Source organism: Cloeon dipterum, chromosome 3 (genome assembly GCF_949628265.1).
Source record: "Cloeon dipterum chromosome 3, ieCloDipt1.1, whole genome shotgun sequence".
Taxonomy (NCBI): domain Eukaryota; kingdom Metazoa; phylum Arthropoda; class Insecta; order Ephemeroptera; family Baetidae; genus Cloeon; species Cloeon dipterum.
In genome coordinates this window covers 15510869-15528851 of record NC_088788.1, presented here as the reverse complement: position 1 = coordinate 15528851, position 17983 = coordinate 15510869, and the positions used below count along the sequence as shown (strand labels likewise).

Sequence of the window (17983 nt, the reverse complement as noted above, 5' to 3'; positions counted from 1 at the left end):
AGTTCACTTTTGTTTTCTCTCGTGAAATGCAATCAACAGCTATATAATTGATGAATTGACGCGAGATTGGAATTAAAGAGGTCTGAGAATTGCTTGATAGGCCCAGCAGAGGCCGCTGATCAATTGTATGCCAGTTAGTCTCGGCCTTGCTTGCTTTCCAAAGCCACTCTTCACTCGCTCTCCTCGTGGGCGCGCACTCCAGTACCGTTTACACTGTTTTTCGTGTCAAATGTGGTGCTCAGGATGATTTGATATCAACTCTGAGTGGACCATTATACACGCCTAAAAATGAATGTGCAAGGCACCACCGTGGACATCGAGTTCAAACATCTGTCCTACTCTGTTCAGAGTCGAAAAGACTGCTTTGACTGTGAGTAAAGTTATTATTATTTTTGTTTTAAATTAATTTATACAATCAATTTTAATCTCTGACTGAAATTAGAAAAATAATTCAGTTTTTTTCTTTATGTCAACTTACATTAATTAGGTTGCCCTATCATACTGAAATATGTGTACGAATTAACATTGTAGAAAGCATATGTACCGTTATTTGAGAAAAGGAGAGGCTATTTGACTTTTCATGCCCATCAAATTGCATTGAAGGTCAGGAGCAAGAAAGCTGTTCCAATAGAAATCCAAATTAGTTGCAAAAGAAATAGTAATAATAAAAGCCTATACAAACTTACATACTGATCTTAGATTGCAACAAAATCATGAAGGAGCAACTAAGATGTATTATAATCTCTCGTTTTCCAAAGCTCAACAGATAAACAAATAATCTATTGTTCCATCTTGGCATGTTTTCGATTCATTTCATTTGTATGCACCGGGGAACGCGCCATTGAGCAATATTTTATTAACTGAGCAAGCTGCGAGCCATAAGCATCCTGCTCTAACAAAGCGCCCTCATCCAATTGCATTAAATGCCTCCGTGTATTTTTATGCACACGCGGCTGAAATACAAATGCAATTCCGCATATCTTAATCAACATTTTTGCAGGCTTGAGGAGAGAGAGGCCTGCCAGGACGGAAATTTTGCACAATGTCAGTGGCAAATTCAATGCTGGCGACTTGACCGCGATTTTGGGCCCCTCTGGCGCTGGCAAGACGTCGCTCTTAAAAATTTTAGCAGGATTTCGGTATAGTCGGATCAAGTTGCTTTATATAGTAATTATAGATATTTTTTTGAAATAAAGCACGTCCGGCGTCAAAGGAGAAATCCTTCTAAACGGCGAAAGGCGAGGTTTCCAGCACAGACGAATGTGCTGTTTGATCCCTCAGGACGCCGCCCTTCTCGAAAACCTGACGCTCAGGGAAACCCTGCACGTGGCTGCGGAGCTGAAACTGGGCAGCTCTAGGAAAAATAGAGTCCTTAGAATTAATTCGGTAAAAAATTATCAGTCTTATCACAGCTATTTTTAAATGTGGTTTTGATTAAAAGGTGTTCCTAATCAAATTCTTTTCTAGATCAAAGAAACATGCGGAATTTTAGGATTGGAAGGGTGCATGGACACTCAGGTGTCGTGCTTGTCAGGTGGCGAACAGAAAAGGTTGTCATGCGCCGTGGAGCTGCTTTCCAATCCTCCCTTGATGTTTTTTGACGAACCAACGAGGTACGTAAATTTTTGTTTTTCGATCTCATAGATAGTGTATTTTGGCTCAAAAATAGCGGATTGGATTCCTTTTCGTCTAGTCAGGTGCTCGCTCATTTGCGAGCTCTGGCCCAACAAGGCCGACGAAACATCGTGTGCTCAATTCACCAGCCAAGTTCAAAACTATTCCAGGTTGATTTATTTTCATTTTTCATCGTCTTGAAAATTCATCCAACGTTTTTTTTTTTGTTGTTTGCGCAGTCGTTTGACTCGGTGTATATACTGTCGGAGGGTCACTGCCTAATCAAAGGGTCAAGGGAGATGATGGTTCAGAATCTTTCAAATATGGATTTCCACTGCCCCCAATTCTACAATCCGGCTGATTATGGTACTCAATAATTAATTTAATATTCATAACGCTTATATAATATGATTTTTAGCTTTGGAAGTCGCTGCCGGAGAAAGAGGAGATGTTTCAAATTTGATCGCCGTCACCTCTGATCGTGAGGCAATTCAAGACAGTGGTTTTTCCAAAGAGACAAGTAATATTTATTTTTATGATCTCTTAAATTATCAGGAAAATTGATCTCAGGATGAAATGAGAAATTCGGCCAGCACTAAAATAATTAAATTGTATTTTAATATCGACCAACTCCAGGCCAAAATTCCCGTTCTACGTGCAGATTTATAATTATTTTTAATTGAAAATTTAGATATTGGTCTAGTCTTTTTATTGCAAATAAATTGCCTCGCGGAAAATAGTAATTTAAGCGTATTCACTCTTACATTTTTATTTATATGCTGCAGCAATTAAATTTTCTAATTAATTTCCCTGTTGCAGGTCTAATGCTGAACAGTGCTTGGGAAAAATCAGACAACAATGCCGACGAAGCAGATTTATTTAGACCGAATCCAAAAACAGCGAGGCCCATATGCAACTTGGCGCAGCAGTTCTCCATTCTCTTCAATAGAGCCATTCTAGTGTCTTTCAAAGATCTGGTATATCTAATGCATTCATTCCGATCGGATATTCCGCTTGCTGGCCACTGAAAGAATTTAGGTCATAAAAGAAACACCGTGGCCAGGCCAGGCGCATATGATCGTGATCGTACTAAAAATGACAAAATGCGTTTATTTTTTGCATGCGCACAGCACATGGCGTGGCTGCGATCGGCGGCGCACTTCATCATCGGCGTCATGCTGGGCTTCGTTTTTTTCGACGTCGGCAACGACGCCGCTAAAGTGACGGGAAACGTCGGCCTCATCTTCTTCCTCATGCTCTTTTTGTTTTTCTCCAACGCCATGCCAACCGTCCTAACATGTAATAATTCCAAGAGAGGATCTAAATAGTTAAAATTAAAACAAATGATGTGTTTTTTCAGTCCCTTCAGAAATGGCCGTGATGTTGAGAGAGCACCTGAACGGCTGGTACTCCATAAAGGCTTATTACTTAGCCAGGTCGATCGCTGATGTCCCTCTTCAGGTGAAGAAAATAAATTTTTAATAGACTTTTATTTGTAAAAAATAGGGGGAAATTGCCTATTAAGAAAAAAGGGAGAAAATTTGAAATTATTATATACAATTATATTTTTTTCTAATTTTTAGAAAAATGTAGTCATTTGGGAATTATTTTTTATTCAGCTCTGAAAAATACACATTCATGATTTTTTTAGAAAGGCCAATAAAAGTACGAAATAGCCACTATGATTCTCTGCACCTGACTTAGAAATGACAACGCGCTAAATTAAATAATTTTTTTAAGAAAAAAAATGAACCACTTGGTTCTTTACTACAAAGCTCGCTTTTCAGCCCAGCAGGCCTTGAATCAGCAGTACTTAACTTTCAAAAAAATCAATACATTTAATTCTTCTCAAAAATTTCACTTATTCTTTATCCTAATTAAGAGCAGTAGATTCAACAAATTTTTTAGATTAATAATTTTTAAATAAAAAAATCATCTAATTTTTAAAATTAAAAATCTTTGTTTTCAGATCATGTGTCCAACGATGTTTCTTCTGATTTCTTACTACATGTCCAACCAACCTTGGGAGTTCAACCGATTCTGCAATCTGTGGCTCGTAGGAATCCTTTTAACTCTGTTGGCCCAGTCTCTGGGCCTCCTCGTGGGTGCAGCTTCAGACGTTAAAGTATATCAATGAATTTAATTATACTATCCCTAATTCATCCCTTTGAAAAAAGATGGGGATATTTCTTGTGCCTGTGATCTCCATCCCGATGCTGCTCTTCTCGGGCTACTTTGTTCCCGTCGCAGACATTCCTGTGGCCTTGCGGTGGTTGTCCCGCTTAAGCGTCTTTTACTACGCCTTTGAAGCATGTTTGATTGCGATTTACGGCGAGGGAAGAGAAAAACTCGAGTGCAGCCAGGACTATTGTCACTATGTGTCACCTAAGAAACTTTTGACAGACCTCCACGTACAAGAGGAAGACTTTCTTATATGCATCTACGCCCTCGTTGGCTATATCTTGTTGCTCAGAGTGCTGCTGTACCTCACACTCAAAATTAGAATCATTTTGTCCAAGTGAAATGACTTTACATGTAAATATAATTGCAATATAGCATAAATTAGGTTTATGATATTTTTTATAACTATTAGGTATGATTAAAGCATAAAAGGTCTTCATCTTGTGCGAAAGGGAATTGTGTTAACTACTGTGATAACTTGCCAAATAAATATTTTATGGATTTTGCTTTTAAATTTTGTTGCAAGATATTGAAGAGATACAATAACATAATATCATATTATAAATAATAATTCCAATAAATTCCTAATATTAAAATCATTCTACGGTGGGTATATTTATTTTAAAATTCGTTTAATTCCTTCATTCTTTATGAGCAACAATAATTATCTAATAGCACAACAATCAACAATGTTTGGTATTATCTGACCCAAATCTACTTTCGCGGTTCCCCCTAGTCTCCCTTTTTCCCACTTTTTTCTCTACAATGATTGGTCGGCATGAAAGGCAGAGCCACCTCCCGGCCAATGCTTTTACGACCACAATCCAGCTGTGAGGTGCTATAACCACTGCACTGCACTGCCACTCCTCCCTCTGAAGAGATAATTTGGTCCGATTAGAGGTGCTGCTGTTACTTTTGCATTTTAATTAGAATTAACGTGACCTAGCTGTCTGAAACCATGGCTTCTCTCGTCAAGGTAAAGATCGTTAGAAATTAGAATTCCCTTTTAAACATTTTGATTCGGAATCAATATTTTAGAGTTTTGGAAATGACGCAGTGATTTTAGAAAGCGCAAATTTATTTTTTATGTATCATGCTAAAGCGTGAAGTTTGCGATTCAAATTGACTTTGGATCGTTGCCAAGGGGCAATATAATTAGATTGGTTAAGTTCAAAGTGTGCTGAATGGATAATTGCGCCGCATTCAGGCTTTTAATGTGATTTTGTTGTTACAGTTGGCTAAAGCAACCCTGCGACCTGGAATCAGGGCCATCTCTACCTCCCTCCCTGCTGCTAGCTCAGGGGCTCCTCCAGCTAATGGATATTCATTTGGTAACATAATTATCTTAAATTTTAATATTTTGAATTAGATGGATTGATATTATTTGAAGACCTGGTAATCAAATGATGTTACGTAATATTATTTTGTTTCACTCTCTCCTTCCTACATTACTTGCACTTTTCTTAATTGCCCATAATTGGCATTCGAAGGTTGCACCTTTTTGCTTCAGGTCTCTTTTCCTACTATAGCACCGCATTATTACAAATTTCTAAACGCGTTGATTTTTTTGCTCCTTTAGAGTAAATAAACAGAAAGTGCGTATTAAATTAATATCGAGCTACGTTAGCTAAAATTCAAAGGGCAAAGTTTCTTCCAACAAAAGAGGTGCTACTTTGATCAGCGGACTTTGTGCTGGGAACAAATAAGTTGATTACTTATCAGCACAATATTTACAGCACACTTAACTGCAAAAAATGAAACATTCTTCGCACACTATCAGATCAATGTGGGGCTTTTGATTTGAAACGATTCTGTGGTTTTTTAGAAAAAGCTAATATTTACGGGATTTTAAATCACGAAGCCTTTATCATTCCTTACATTTTCAATCGTGTTTTTTCTACATCAAAAAGAACAAAAGGGGCATTAAAATTTTTAATCCATAATTCTTAATTTTGCTGATTTTTTTTCAGAATGAAATTGCACATTAAGAGATTTCATAACGCACTATTCTTGTGTCAGAAAATTTGTATGCCAGCCTAGATTTTATAAATTTGTGGACAAAATTTGTAGATGAAATTGTTATCCGATAGCTGTAAGCATTATTTTAAGTTTCTTAAAACTACCTGCCTGTTTCTTTATTTCCTTTTTTCTGTGCTACATAAATTATATCATTTGGTGCTATTGTTTGCGTTTGCATCTTATTTTGCGTCTCATTTTCTAGAGCTGAACGATGAGCAGAAGGAGATCCAGTCGCTGGCACGCAAGTTCACCGCCGAGGAAATCATTCCGAAAGCCGCTGAATACGACAAGACGATGGAGTACCCTTGGCCCATCGTGAAGAAGGCCTGGGAGCTGGGCCTGATCAACAACCACATTCCTGAACACTGCGGTAATACTCTGAATAAATACAATTGGAAATAAGCGCCGGCCAACGGCTGCTCGTGCAGGCAGTACTCAAAAGAGCAAAATTTCCGCCGAGTTTTGAACTAGAGCACTGCTTGCAGGCGGCCAAGGTATGGGCGTCTTTGACCAGTGCGTCATCGCCGAGGAAATTGCGTACGGCTGTTCTGGCGTGATGGCCTCGCTGCTAATCACAAACATCGGTGTGAGTATTGAAGCCGCTTTTCTGTGCTTTTGGCGCAGGTGGTACGGACCAGGGCGTGTTCAATGGGTGCTTGATTGCCGAGGAGACTGCTTATGGGTGCACTGGCATCGGGACCGCCATGGAGGCCACCGGCCTGGGCGTAAGTTTGTGCCCCTGCCCTTGTGTGCTGCTCAACGTCCCTGAATTTTATTTGGGAATAGAGTTTTTTAATCACTTGCGCTCGCCTGTTTGCAGCAAACACCGGTCATCATCGCCGGCAACAAGGAGCAGCAGAAGAAGTATCTGGGACGCCTCATTGAGGAACCCCTTGTTGCGGTAAACTTCAACTTCCTTTTTCTGCTCAAACTATTTTAAATCGTTAACATTTTAAAATTACTCGAAAGAAATAAAATATTAAAATTTCAGAATTATATTTTGATTGAAACATTTTTAAGTAAAAAGAAACCAGTGAAAGACTAAGAATTATCCAGTTTTAAGTTTTAGTCAATATTTTCAAAAATCCACAAGAAATTACCAAAAACGCTCAACGCTGAACAAATATTCTTTTCTAAGTAGACAATACAATTTATATATATTCCGTTTCAGGCCACGGGAAATTTTTTTATAGCTATGGCAATATTTAGCAAAAGAAAATCTTTCTCATATAAGATATTTTATTTGTGAGCGGACTGCTTTTCCTCAGGCATGTTTGTTCTCGGTTAAATTTAATTTGTAGACATTGTTCCATGAATAAAATTGATTTGTGGGTAATTTTTTACGTTCCAGAGAATAATTAAAAATTTACCGCTAGGGTTAGTTTCAGGATTTAACGACTTTCTTGAAGCAAAAAACAAACATGTTCCGAAAGAAAATGAAATTTCAAATTTTTCCACACAGACCAGAAATATATTGCAGCTTTAATGTTTCCAAAAAAATAGTTTATTTGAATATATACAAATTTTATGAATTAAAATATTTTCTAGACTTTTTCGTAAAGAAAATTTTACAGGGAAAAAATTATTGCACAAATTACGATTCTTTTTTAGAAGAGGCCATAACAAAAAGCTTTTAAATTGAATTAGTATTGATTAATTATTGCAGGCTTATTGTGTTACTGAGCCTGGTGCAGGTTCTGACGTAAATGGAGTCAAAACCAGGGCTGAAAAGAAGGGTGATGAGTGGATCCTGAACGGACAGAAGATGTGGATCACAAACGGAGGAGTCGCCAACTGGTATGTTTAAAAATCATGCTTTAGAACAAGGTGATAAATTTGTGAATGAAAATTTAAAAGGTATTTCCTGCTGGCCCGTACCAACCCCGACCCGAAAGCACCTGCTAGCAAGGCATTCACCGGCTTCATCGTAGAAAGAGAATTCCCTGGAGTCACTCCCGGCCGAAAGGTACGCCACCTTTTCCCAAAAAATCAAATTAAATCAAATACTGAATTAAGTTTGTCATTTATAATTTCAGGAAATCAACATGGGGCAGAGGTGCTCAGACACTCGCGGAATCACCTTTGAGGATGTGAGGATACCAAAGGAAAACGTTCTGCTCGGCGAGGGAGCCGGCTTCAAAATCGCCATGGGAACCTTTGACAAGACCAGAGCACCGGTAAACTCGATTTTATTCTAAGAGAGTGGATGTCTGAAGCTACACTGATTGTGCACAGGTTGCTGCTGGAGCCACTGGTCTCGCTCAGCGTGCTTTCACTGAAGCCACCAAGTACGCCCTGGAGAGGAAGGCCTTTGGTGTCCCCATTGCCACCCACCAGGTAAAATTTCATTTTTTATTTTTAAGTAGGGATGTGAACAATCATAAGCAAACATGCATTTACTATTTTTCTTGTTACTCAAAAATTAAGTAGAACAATTCCTAGGTCGCAGGTCTAAGGGAACTCTTTATTTAATGAATCAACTGAATGGAGTGGTATTTGTCCTAGAATAGAAATACTGGTTGTAATCTAATTTACGTTAGCTGCATCCACTATCACCAATGTTGAACATAGTTTTGAAACGGTTTAAGATTTTAGTTTTTACCACACTTCATTCAAGCGCGGTACCTCTAGATAAATTGAAGCAATGATGGTATTAATATGAATGAAATTCTTAATTTTTAATCTACTAGATCTGGATTTTTTAATGGGTAACAACTCACAATTTAATAGACCAAGGAAACCCTGTGGTCCTTCCACTTATAAAATATATAATGATTATCCTTAATAAGATGAATCGATTGGTGGGTCATTGAAAATCGCTCCTTTTACCACATTTCCACCAGACCGTGTTAAAACACTGTATTCCTGCCAACTCCATATCTGCGCTTATTGAGATTCTAGTCTCCAGGACGCTCTATTTAATTATATTTTAATTTTAATACCCCACTGGCTTCAATTCTATCAATTTTATTTATTTTCTTGTACTAATTAAATTTTGACTCTGTGCAGGCTGTCGCCTTCATGCTGGCTGAAATGGCGATCGGCGTGGAGACTTCTCGCCTGGCGTGGATGAGGGCTGCCTGGGAAGTGGACCAGGGACGCCGCAACTCGTACTACGCGTCCATCGCCAAGGCTCTGGCTGGAGATGTCGCGAACAAGTGCGCCGCTGACGCTGTCCAAGTAAGCTCCATTATACAAAATCGATCAGCGTTTTCATGTGTTTTGTGGCCTAGATATTTGGTGGAAACGGCTTCAACAGCGACTACCCGGTTGAGAAGCTGATGAGAGACGCCAAGATCTATCAGATCTATGAGGGCACCGCCCAGATCCAGCGCCTCATCATCTCCAGACAGCTTATTGAGAGACACCTTTCCAGCGCTTAATTTCTTAATTCTTGCCTGTTGTTTGAACGTTTTACCAATCAAACTATCATTCTGGTATTTTACATGCAGAACACTTACTACTTTGTAATACAGGTTATTTTGTCATCATGAGACTGAATAAAAGAACATATATGCTCTACGTTGTTTCAAACAAAATTGCTTTATTTTATCTCCTCAGCAAATAATTTAGTTTTACTGTGTGGTGACGCACGCCTAATTGATGTTTTGTGACACCTGCAAAAAACTTTGCAGAAGCAGATTATACTTAAGTGGATGATGGATACCAATAAAGGCAGCAGGTAGAAGCACAATCTCGAGGTTGCTCTAATGTTTAAGTTGAAATGAAATGCAGCTTTCTTGGTGAACATCAGAGCTTGTTAATTTTTCAACCTATTTCAAGGGAAATTCCTGCTCTTAGTTTCAGAGCAAGAAATCTCCGTCGAAATACAAATAAATAAACAACTTGCTATGCGCCAAGAAAGCTGCATTTAATTTCTATTCTTAAAATTATATTGTATTCGTAAAAATACAGGGCAAAAGAGAAATTGAGATAAACTGCTGCAAAGGAGACAAAAAGAGTCAATCGGTGGGGGGTGTGAATAAGGAGTCACGCTCGCCCCTTAGAAATTATTCACGGTTAGTCTGTGTGCACGTGTGCCTGGTGACAATATAGTAGGTATGTCAATATCAATGGTTTGCTGACGAGGCTTGGGATTATCCGAAATAGCCATATGAAACCGAGCTCCAATTGATTCTGTGATTGTTCTCCGCTTGCACAATTTTAAATTTATCGTCCTATCCGTATGAGTAATGGGAAATTTCCACTTACAATAGTTTAACATTCCTACGTGGCATTACAGCTTTCCCTAATTTTAGATTCTTTCTAGATTGCCTTTCCAAAAGTTGGCTTGCAAATATTCATTCATTATACTGTGGGATTCTAAAAATTTCGTTTACTCCAAATTTCAAATTAAATCCTATTTAACCCTCTTTTCTAATATCTCTGTTAATTAATTGTTTGCTGCTAGGTATGATTTAAAAACAGACTAAAATATTTGCTATGGATTAAAAATATCATCAATCTGCACAATATTTCAGGCCCTAATTACTTACGCCTTGTGTGCACTAAAATTGTTCCAAAATCTTATACATTGAACAAGATTTTTTTTTTATTAACTATCAAAATTCATAGAATTTGGAAATGCTACTGGCATTCTAGCTCAACGTTTGTCTTTTCACAATGATATTACGAGTACTCATCCTGCATCAAAAGCTATTCAATCATTAAAGAAATTATTGGAATTGTGGAATCGCATGCCATGATGTGCCTATATATATACTAGTAAAGCTATGTTGGCTTCGTTGTAAGATCGATTTAGTGTTGAAGATTGATGCTTCAAAGATGCATGTAAAATCATCCATATAGGTGAGTGCAGTGCTAGTTCTTCATAGCCACCAAGGCTAAATAGCTGACGAGTGTTTAATGGTCCGCAACGCAATTATTGTTCTTCTGCGGGTGTAGATGATTTTTAAATTTTTTTCCACGCTAGCTGGAAATAATTTTGAAAAGTTCATGTGTTCTTCAGGTATGTAAAAAGATGTGCGCCCATTTTCAAGCAATCCCCAAATGTGATGGTTTGCATTGAATTTAAGAGTGAAAATTTTAGAGCTTAATTATATAATTCAAAAGCATCCTCATTCTATTTTGCTTTTCTCATTCAAAGTTGGTGCTGTGTCTGCGATTTGATAAGCATTTTTCCAACTTCAATAAATTCAGATTTCCAGTCTGTTGTCTAGAATAAGAAAATAACCTATTTTTTGGTATATTAATAATTATGGAAGCCTTCGAATAAAATCAGAGTTAAAACAAGTGAACTTATTTAATGAATTCCTAAAATATTTTTAAAAGCGATACCATCGGCCTGCTTTGACATATTTTGATAATTTCCTATTGACACAAAAGGCATCTAAGCTGAACAAAGCATGAAAATGATAAACATTTTGCTATTCACTTTGCTGCTGTTCTTTGTTCGCTGCATGGAGCTCAGCGAAGGTCAGCCTTTTCCCGCCGCGGCGCGGCACTCAACAAGTGGTTGTTGCGAGTGGAAACGAGGTGGCACTGCTATGTAATTCCTCAGCCTTTTAGGGCAGAAATCTAACTCTGGAATTTTGGGGGTTTCTAAATTTTCAAACAGATTTAAAAGTATTTAGAAAAATGGAACGAAAAATAAGGAAAAATCCCATGCAAAAATTCTTGGACAGCCGCGGACGGTGCGGGAAAACGCTTACATTTTCTACGACCTACTTTCTGTGACGTAACTAAAGAGTCAAAACACTTTCACTACAAAATCGCCAAAAAGCACGTATTTAAGCTAAAACCCAGTCTAAAATGCATTATAAATATTTAAAAGTCGATTTAAATTGATCAGACGAAGTTTAAATTCGCCCCGAGGGCTGTCCACCGGGGTAAATAGAGCCAGAGAGGGAAAGTGGTTTGACTCGGGACGCCCTCTCGGTCTGCCCACTACCCAAACACAGAAGACAAGTGAGTGCTTGGTGGCCTAGAGACCTACTTTCCTCGTCGTTCCCATTTTTTACGGCCTTTTCACGCGGAGCGACGGCGAGCGGGGCCTTGACATTGGGTCCGAGTTCAAGGTTAGTCGGCAGTGTCGCCCGGGGAGCGTCTTTCGGCGGCCGAATCACGCGCGCCATGCACGAGGAGGCGAGTAGCGGCGTGCCGATAAGCAGCTCGACCCTGGTGGTCGGCAGCCTGCCCGTCGCGGCGGGCCCGGCCCAAGCCGCCGCCGTCCAGCTCGTCTTGCCCGACCAGCCGCTCGCCGAATCCAGTGACGCCGACGAGATCATCATCTTCAGCTCGGCCGAATCCTCCGTGTCGCCTCCAGCCGTCGCCGCCGGTGAGTGTTGTGCTACATGAACGAAAAAATTACACTTCTTCAAGAGAGGCTAGAGCGAATTAACGAGCCAGACGGACGAGCCCCTCCCGCGCCTCCCCGCGCTGACACTTGTTATTTCGCTCTAGCTCATTAGCATCACCAGACACCAATTATTCTGGATTTTTCCTTGTGTTTATGTAATTTTCAATGGCAATTTTCATAACATCCTTAATTTTTGGGTAGAAAAACAATCATCAGACACCCACGCGTTTTTGCTGCGTTCTAGGTTGAGGAAAAGTTGCAAAAATGTTAAATTGTTGAGTTATCGAAGTACAATCCTAAAATAGAAGTTTTAACTTAACCTTGAAATTTTTCTCTAATATTTCGGAAAGAAATTGACCTCAAAATTTGTTCACCGTACACTGGGGAATAGATCGCGATGAGAGGAATCTAAATCTAGTGAAAAATCATAGACAGCCTTTTAAATGATTTGCGAAATCGGAAAAGGTTGATATTTTAACGGTCCTGAGTGTTTCCCACTCAAATAAACCTTCTGAACTCTTTTATAGAGCAAAAATTCACCTTTCTTGTCCGTTGTTGTTCTGTATAGATTCACTTTAAACATCCAGTTATTACGATTTATTTTTTTTGTCTTATTTAACAAATAAGATTGAGTTTTGTTTATAAACAACCATACATTTTTACTCACCCAATTATCTACCGCACGCTCATGTCTTTCAAAATAGTAAGCTAGTAGAAGCTATCACAAAATTAAAGTAAACAAATTCACATCCTTGTTTATTGTTCTCCGCTACCTTGTCATACTCTTTTTTCTGTAAATAATATAAAAGAAGCCGCGAGCAGGCGGAAACGCTTTATTTATTTGCCGTCCTTTATGGTCGCACTCCTGGCTTTGACACAATTTTTCGGCCTGATAAGCGGAATGGGGCCAAAAATTAAATTCCGAAACTATAAATACACGTGCATAACAGAGGTTTTTACTTTCGCGAATTCTATGGAGGAAGCGATCGTTTCTCTTTTTTCGCACCGGGAGCTACGGTTACGCATTCGGCGAGTGAAATCGGAAGCGAGAGAGCGCCCGCTCGCATAATAATGTGTAAAATGAAAACGAAATTAACACGAGTCGGAGAGAGGTGCGCATAAGTAGGCCGCGCGCATAACTGCAGGCAGACGAGCCAGTTTCGCTCCGTTTTGCAGAAAGCAAAAGTTGTTATTGTCTGGCGGCCTCCATTCGGCCTAGGTCAACCCGGCAAAAGCGCTGCAATTATCAGAGATAATGCGTTTCCACTCCACTTTTAGCCTCGGAAAACACAACTCCCCTCCAATTGCAGAGCTTATTTAAAATGCGAAAATTATAAATCGCTTCTAATTATTTTTTGGAGACGCAGAAACATTTTTTGAGTCGGTATTTAATACTTTGAAATTTTTCCTATCTAGAAATGATTTATTTTTTAATTTAAAATTTATTCTGCTTGACTCATATTAATTCTCTGCCAAAGCACCCATCTCCTATTCGCCGAACCCCTGGGAATAAATTCAACTCATTTTGTGATGATATACGAACGGAATTTTACCGTGTGTGTTTATTCTCTTGTGCGCGGTTGTACGCGCACCTCTTTCCAACGCCCGGGGAGTTTCTTTCTTTGCTTGAGTGCTTTTTTACCTGGTGGCAGGTTGCTCCGGCGGTGGGTCGGTCAGGTGTGCGCAGCACTTGTGACGCCGGCTGTACCCGTGCTGAGAGAATCTCAGCAGGAACCCCAGCGCCTGAAATGTAGAGAATGACTCCTTTCTTCCCTGCCCCCAATCGTCATTATCACCCATCTCGGGGATACACTTGTTCTTCTTCTTCTTCTTCCCGGGCCATGCGTGTGTTTTTTATCGCATTTTTTGAACGCTGCATCGATCTCCGTTCTCGGCTAGGAAAAAACCGTTTGGCCCCACATAGCTATCATCACCAGAGCTTGATTTATCTTTAAAGGTGTTTGAATGAAATGTCTGGGGATTATATTTAAAAAATATTTTAAACCCTTATCCCTGCACACCTCCCAAATTTTTCAAGATTTTTTTTCACCAAATTTTTTATGTCAACATATACCACCAGACAAAATTGTACTCTCAAGCTTTGATTTCGAAACACTAATAAAAAATTAAAAGAATGTCCAATTTTGAACCTATCGTGATTACTTTAAGTAAATTTACTCTCCTTGACAAGTCTTATTGATTGATAAGTAATTTTTACTTACCGGCAAACTAATCTATATTTTAATTTATGTCGCTTAGTGTCTAAAACACTAAATGTTTTTATGTACACGAACAACTTTTCTCTTATTAAATTTTCTTTACTGGGATTTTTTTAGATAATTTAAAAATAATCTAACAATTTTTCTCTAAACATTGTTCTTAGTCTGCTAGCTATGCCATATTTATGGCCCACCTGACAAAAATACATAGGTAAGCCAAGCTTTGTCAAAAAAAGATTAAATTAAAAAACTTAAATTTTAATTTTCAAATTTAAACTGCATTATTTGGAATTGGAGTAGCACTTTATTTGCGTACATTTTCAGTACAACGTTGTTTGTTTCGATTTTGAACGAATCCAGTTGAGAGGAAATAATCACAAACTTGACGCTCGTTCAAACTCTTCTGTAAAATCGACGCGGCGCTAAAATTCAGGCAAAACGAGGAAATGGCACGACTCGCCTTGAAAGCAGAAAACGTGCGTATTAAGTTTTTCAAAACGAAAATAAAATTAATCTATAAATTACCCGAATTACACAACAAGACAATGAACAACAACCAGCCTCACTGTAATCAATGTTGGCGCAGTTATCTAAATTGCGCTCTTTCGCAATATTGTATTATTCCCCCTCAACCATTGTTGTTGTTGTTGTTATTATTTACTCGCTTATTGAAAATGCAACTTTGCAAGATGCGTCTAGATCGTTATATTCCCTCTCGTGCGGCTGTGGTGGCCTCTGGCAGTCGGTTTAGTTGAATTTTTGAGCGGAGCGGAGCACAGAACCAATTAATTACGCATTGTTGCCCCCCCTGGTATACCGTTAATTAATTGTGCGCCTCTGAAAAAGCCGAAATCGAGCGAGTGGAGCCGGGAATCAGATTTTCCGTTCCAGATAGTTCCACTGAGCGAGTTTCAAGACTCACGAGCCGTGCAGGAATAATTTTTAAAGAAAGGAAGAAAGGCGGCCGCCGCTGCGATGATGACAAATCGGATTCCCGGCACGTTTTCCCAGCATTCCCTGAACCCGCCGCTAGCAGCAAGTGTGGGAGGCAATTGGAGCGAGTTGAAGAGAGAGTTTTGGACGAAAAAAGTTCGTTTTGTAACGCACTGGGCGTGAAGATTTTTAATTTGTGGCAGGTGTGAAATTAAAGGAAAAGCTTCCTCGGAAACCAGAATGCATTCGGGATGTCCATGATCACACGTGGAGGGCAATGACCTCAGCCGTGTACCGTGTGTGCACCTCATTATGCTAGGGAAGCCGGAAAGCTGCTGCGGTGACGCCTAACACTAACCCCCGTCCAGCTGCGGAGAGATTGAATAACGAGAGCATTTCAATCAAAAAGTTGTAAACAGGCAAAGGGTCATCGTTTGCACTAGGCGCCGGATCATGATTTTTTCAATTGGCTTCAAACATCAAACTGAATTTACATTTATACATTTTTTGGTTTTCAGGCGTTGGATGTAATTTCAAACGAAGTAATAAACTAGAAAAGAGAACCTTAACTGAAATTATTATCGTAAGAGTGGACCAAGTAGAGGTGGAAAAACGCAGTGGATTTTAATTTCACTGAAAAAATAAAAACAGCTTCGATTTTGCTGCCTTAGTGTTTGATTTAGGACCCCAAAGAATTAGATTTAATGTTTGTTTATTGTTAGAAAATTTACTCTTTGATGTCGTGATCAGGATTTGAAATCTGGAACGCTCTAAAAGAGGATTGATACTGTAAAACCTTGGAAAATCCGGATTCAGTTAAAGCCAAAATTGACCAAGGTAGCATAGTGCCTGCAAAGCTAATAGCATGCTTTTTATATGGCCAGGAACGCCTCCCTAAATCTAATTTTATTGCACAACTAAGATTTTCCCCAGATGTTGTCATGCACCGTTGTAGATGTCGATGGTATAGGAATTGAAATCAGCCTAGAAAATATGGTCAAGCGTTGTAAATTTTGGGGAAACTTTGCAAAACTTTAATTTTAACCTGTCTTACGTGTTGTCTTGCATCAATTCACTTTAAGAAATAAATTTAAACAATAGTGTTTTATAATGTTCTAAATGGAGTAGTTTCAATGTGTAAACCGATCATTAGCATGTAAGAAAATGAGAAACTGTGCTTCAATTTTTTGACAGGTTTGGAAATTTTCCCCAAAACAATTCTAGCGATTTGCGCGCTGAAATATTTGCGGTGAGTGAGACGCGCCGCGAGAGTGCATTGCGTTTTTTAGGTGCTTGCGGGGACGCGCTGACTGGTTAGCGCGAACACATGGCCGCCGAGCCTGCTGCAAATGTGCGCTTTTGCAGTTTCAATGCACTCGAGTCCGTCATTTGACCTCCAAAAGAATTGCAAGCCGAGGCTGATGACTCCCCTGACTGAGTCAGTGCAGTGCCTGCGCACGGTGCACTTTAGATTTCGCTTGCGTGCGCGGCAGGAATATTCGCAGTTTTTCGATACTTGATTTACATGTATTTGCGAATTGTGGGAAGCTAGCAGCGTTTTTATCAGCGGTTGATATTTGCGCACACACAATGAATTGGATATTGTGCCCGCTGCAGTGCATGCGTTGCTCGGTGCAGTGTCTGCCCCCTTATCGCCTCCGCGCCGTTGTTTGTTTAGCCTACGCCGACACAACGCGGCCTGAGTAAGAAAAAGAAGATCGCGAGCTCCCAGCTTCCCCCACGTTCCGCGGACGTTTTTTTTTGCCACATTTCTCAGGTGAACTCAAAAACTTGAGATATTGAGTGTTTTTATAATTTATATCAGTAGATAAACTTCAATTCATTGATATCCCCGTTAACATTAAAAGTTATGTCGTCAGTAAATTACAAGAGTTCTGAACTAACACATTGTTACTAGATTGATATTGTTTGAAAATTCCCTTATCTCCCATTCCATTCGTAGACTCCAATTTAGTGCCTTCCTCTCGCAGCTGCGATAACCTAGCGGGCACGTGTCGTGTATAGCCTTTTCTACGCACTACCTCCTCGACGCGTCTGAAATCCTTTTGCTCGGCGATGGAAACGGCAGAAAAAAAATCTCCACCTTTAGAAATCGACGGAGCCTCTGGCGTATCGTGTTGATTAGAATAAAAAGGCACATGCAGCAGTCGCTCGGCGATCGATTCCTGCGACACAATCAACAAAATCGAAGCTGCACTGGGCCAAGTTCAAGTTTAAACGCCACACCGCTGCTGACGTGTTTCGTACAAATTATTTCCGTGCACCACACGCGAAAGGAATTTGTTTGACACGGTACCCCACTTTTTGGACACTTGTCATTTGCATTTTCCTCTTGATTTCAACTTCATAGCAAAGTAGGTGGTTCAATATCACGTTTAAAAGCTTGAATCTAATATATATTTAATGTTTTACTGAAAGGTGTCACCCAATTACCGGCCAGTTGATAATTATTTAACACAAGACACAAAACAAACATGCTAATTTTCAATCCGCGAATTTGGTTAAAATGACCTTCCTTTGTGCCAGTCATCATTAATTGTTTTCAACTCGGTATACGATTTAATCTCAGTCGCGTGGAAAACATGTTTCCCTTATTTACAATTGACGTCAGCTGAAGACACAAATAAGTCTGGAGTTTTTCATTCAGCGCATTCGCAAAGGTCGTTGAAAGCAAACG

General features: G+C 39.4%; 3 protein-coding genes across 4 annotated transcripts in view; all 3 read left to right on the top strand.

Moving 5' to 3' along the window:
- The first annotated feature begins 64 nt into the window (after positions 1–64).
- Positions 65–4394, top strand: LOC135939200 (ATP-binding cassette subfamily G member 4-like). The gene is made up of 12 exons (XM_065483441.1): positions 65–370; positions 1001–1139; positions 1197–1386; positions 1468–1613; positions 1670–1784; positions 1854–1980; positions 2033–2134; positions 2434–2591; positions 2745–2913; positions 2975–3075; positions 3584–3739; positions 3792–4394. Exons 1-12 carry the CDS (start codon positions 289–291, stop codon positions 4134–4136), a joined length of 1830 nt encoding a protein of 609 aa, XP_065339513.1. The 5' UTR covers positions 65–288; the 3' UTR covers positions 4137–4394.
- Positions 4395–4615: 221 nt separating this feature from the next.
- Positions 4616–9353, top strand: Mcad (Medium-chain acyl-CoA dehydrogenase). 2 transcript variants are annotated; one of them, XM_065483447.1, is made up of 11 exons: positions 4616–4771; positions 5030–5126; positions 6017–6184; positions 6439–6539; positions 6635–6715; positions 7481–7611; positions 7672–7780; positions 7851–7991; positions 8050–8151; positions 8824–8994; positions 9048–9353. In XM_065483447.1, exons 1-11 carry the CDS (start codon positions 4754–4756, stop codon positions 9195–9197), a joined length of 1269 nt encoding a protein of 422 aa, XP_065339519.1. In that variant the 5' UTR covers positions 4616–4753; the 3' UTR covers positions 9198–9353. The 2 variants fall into 2 exon arrangements, with proteins under 2 accessions (XP_065339519.1, XP_065339520.1); XM_065483448.1 differs by lacking the exon at positions 6439–6539 and adding an exon at positions 6300–6400.
- A 2364-nt stretch (positions 9354–11717) lies between these two features.
- Positions 11718–17983, top strand: part of ftz-f1 (ftz transcription factor 1) — a 67628-nt gene continuing 61362 nt past the window's right edge. Inside the window, exon 1 of the mRNA XM_065483444.1 lies at positions 11718–12112. Within this exon, the coding sequence (XP_065339516.1) occupies positions 11908–12112 (205 nt within the window). The 5' untranslated portion in view covers positions 11718–11907. The remainder of the gene's footprint in view (positions 12113–17983) is intronic.

Excerpts from the sequence above, each read along its gene's own strand:
- LOC135939200 (XM_065483441.1), top strand. The coding sequence starts at position 289 with ATGAATGTGCAAGGCACCACCGTGGACATCGAGTTCAAACATCTGTCC. Across the intron at positions 1,785-1,853 it reads CAAGTTCAAAACTATTCCAG|TCGTTTGACTCGGTGTATAT; the intron begins GTTGATTTATTT and ends TTGTTTGCGCAG. Across the intron at positions 2,135-2,433 it reads TGGTTTTTCCAAAGAGACAA|GTCTAATGCTGAACAGTGCT; the intron begins GTAATATTTATT and ends TCCCTGTTGCAG.
- Mcad (XM_065483447.1), top strand. Across the intron at positions 6,185-6,438 it reads CCACATTCCTGAACACTGCG|GTGGTACGGACCAGGGCGTG; the intron begins GTAATACTCTGA and ends CTTTTGGCGCAG. Across the intron at positions 7,612-7,671 it reads AACGGAGGAGTCGCCAACTG|GTATTTCCTGCTGGCCCGTA; the intron begins GTATGTTTAAAA and ends AAAATTTAAAAG.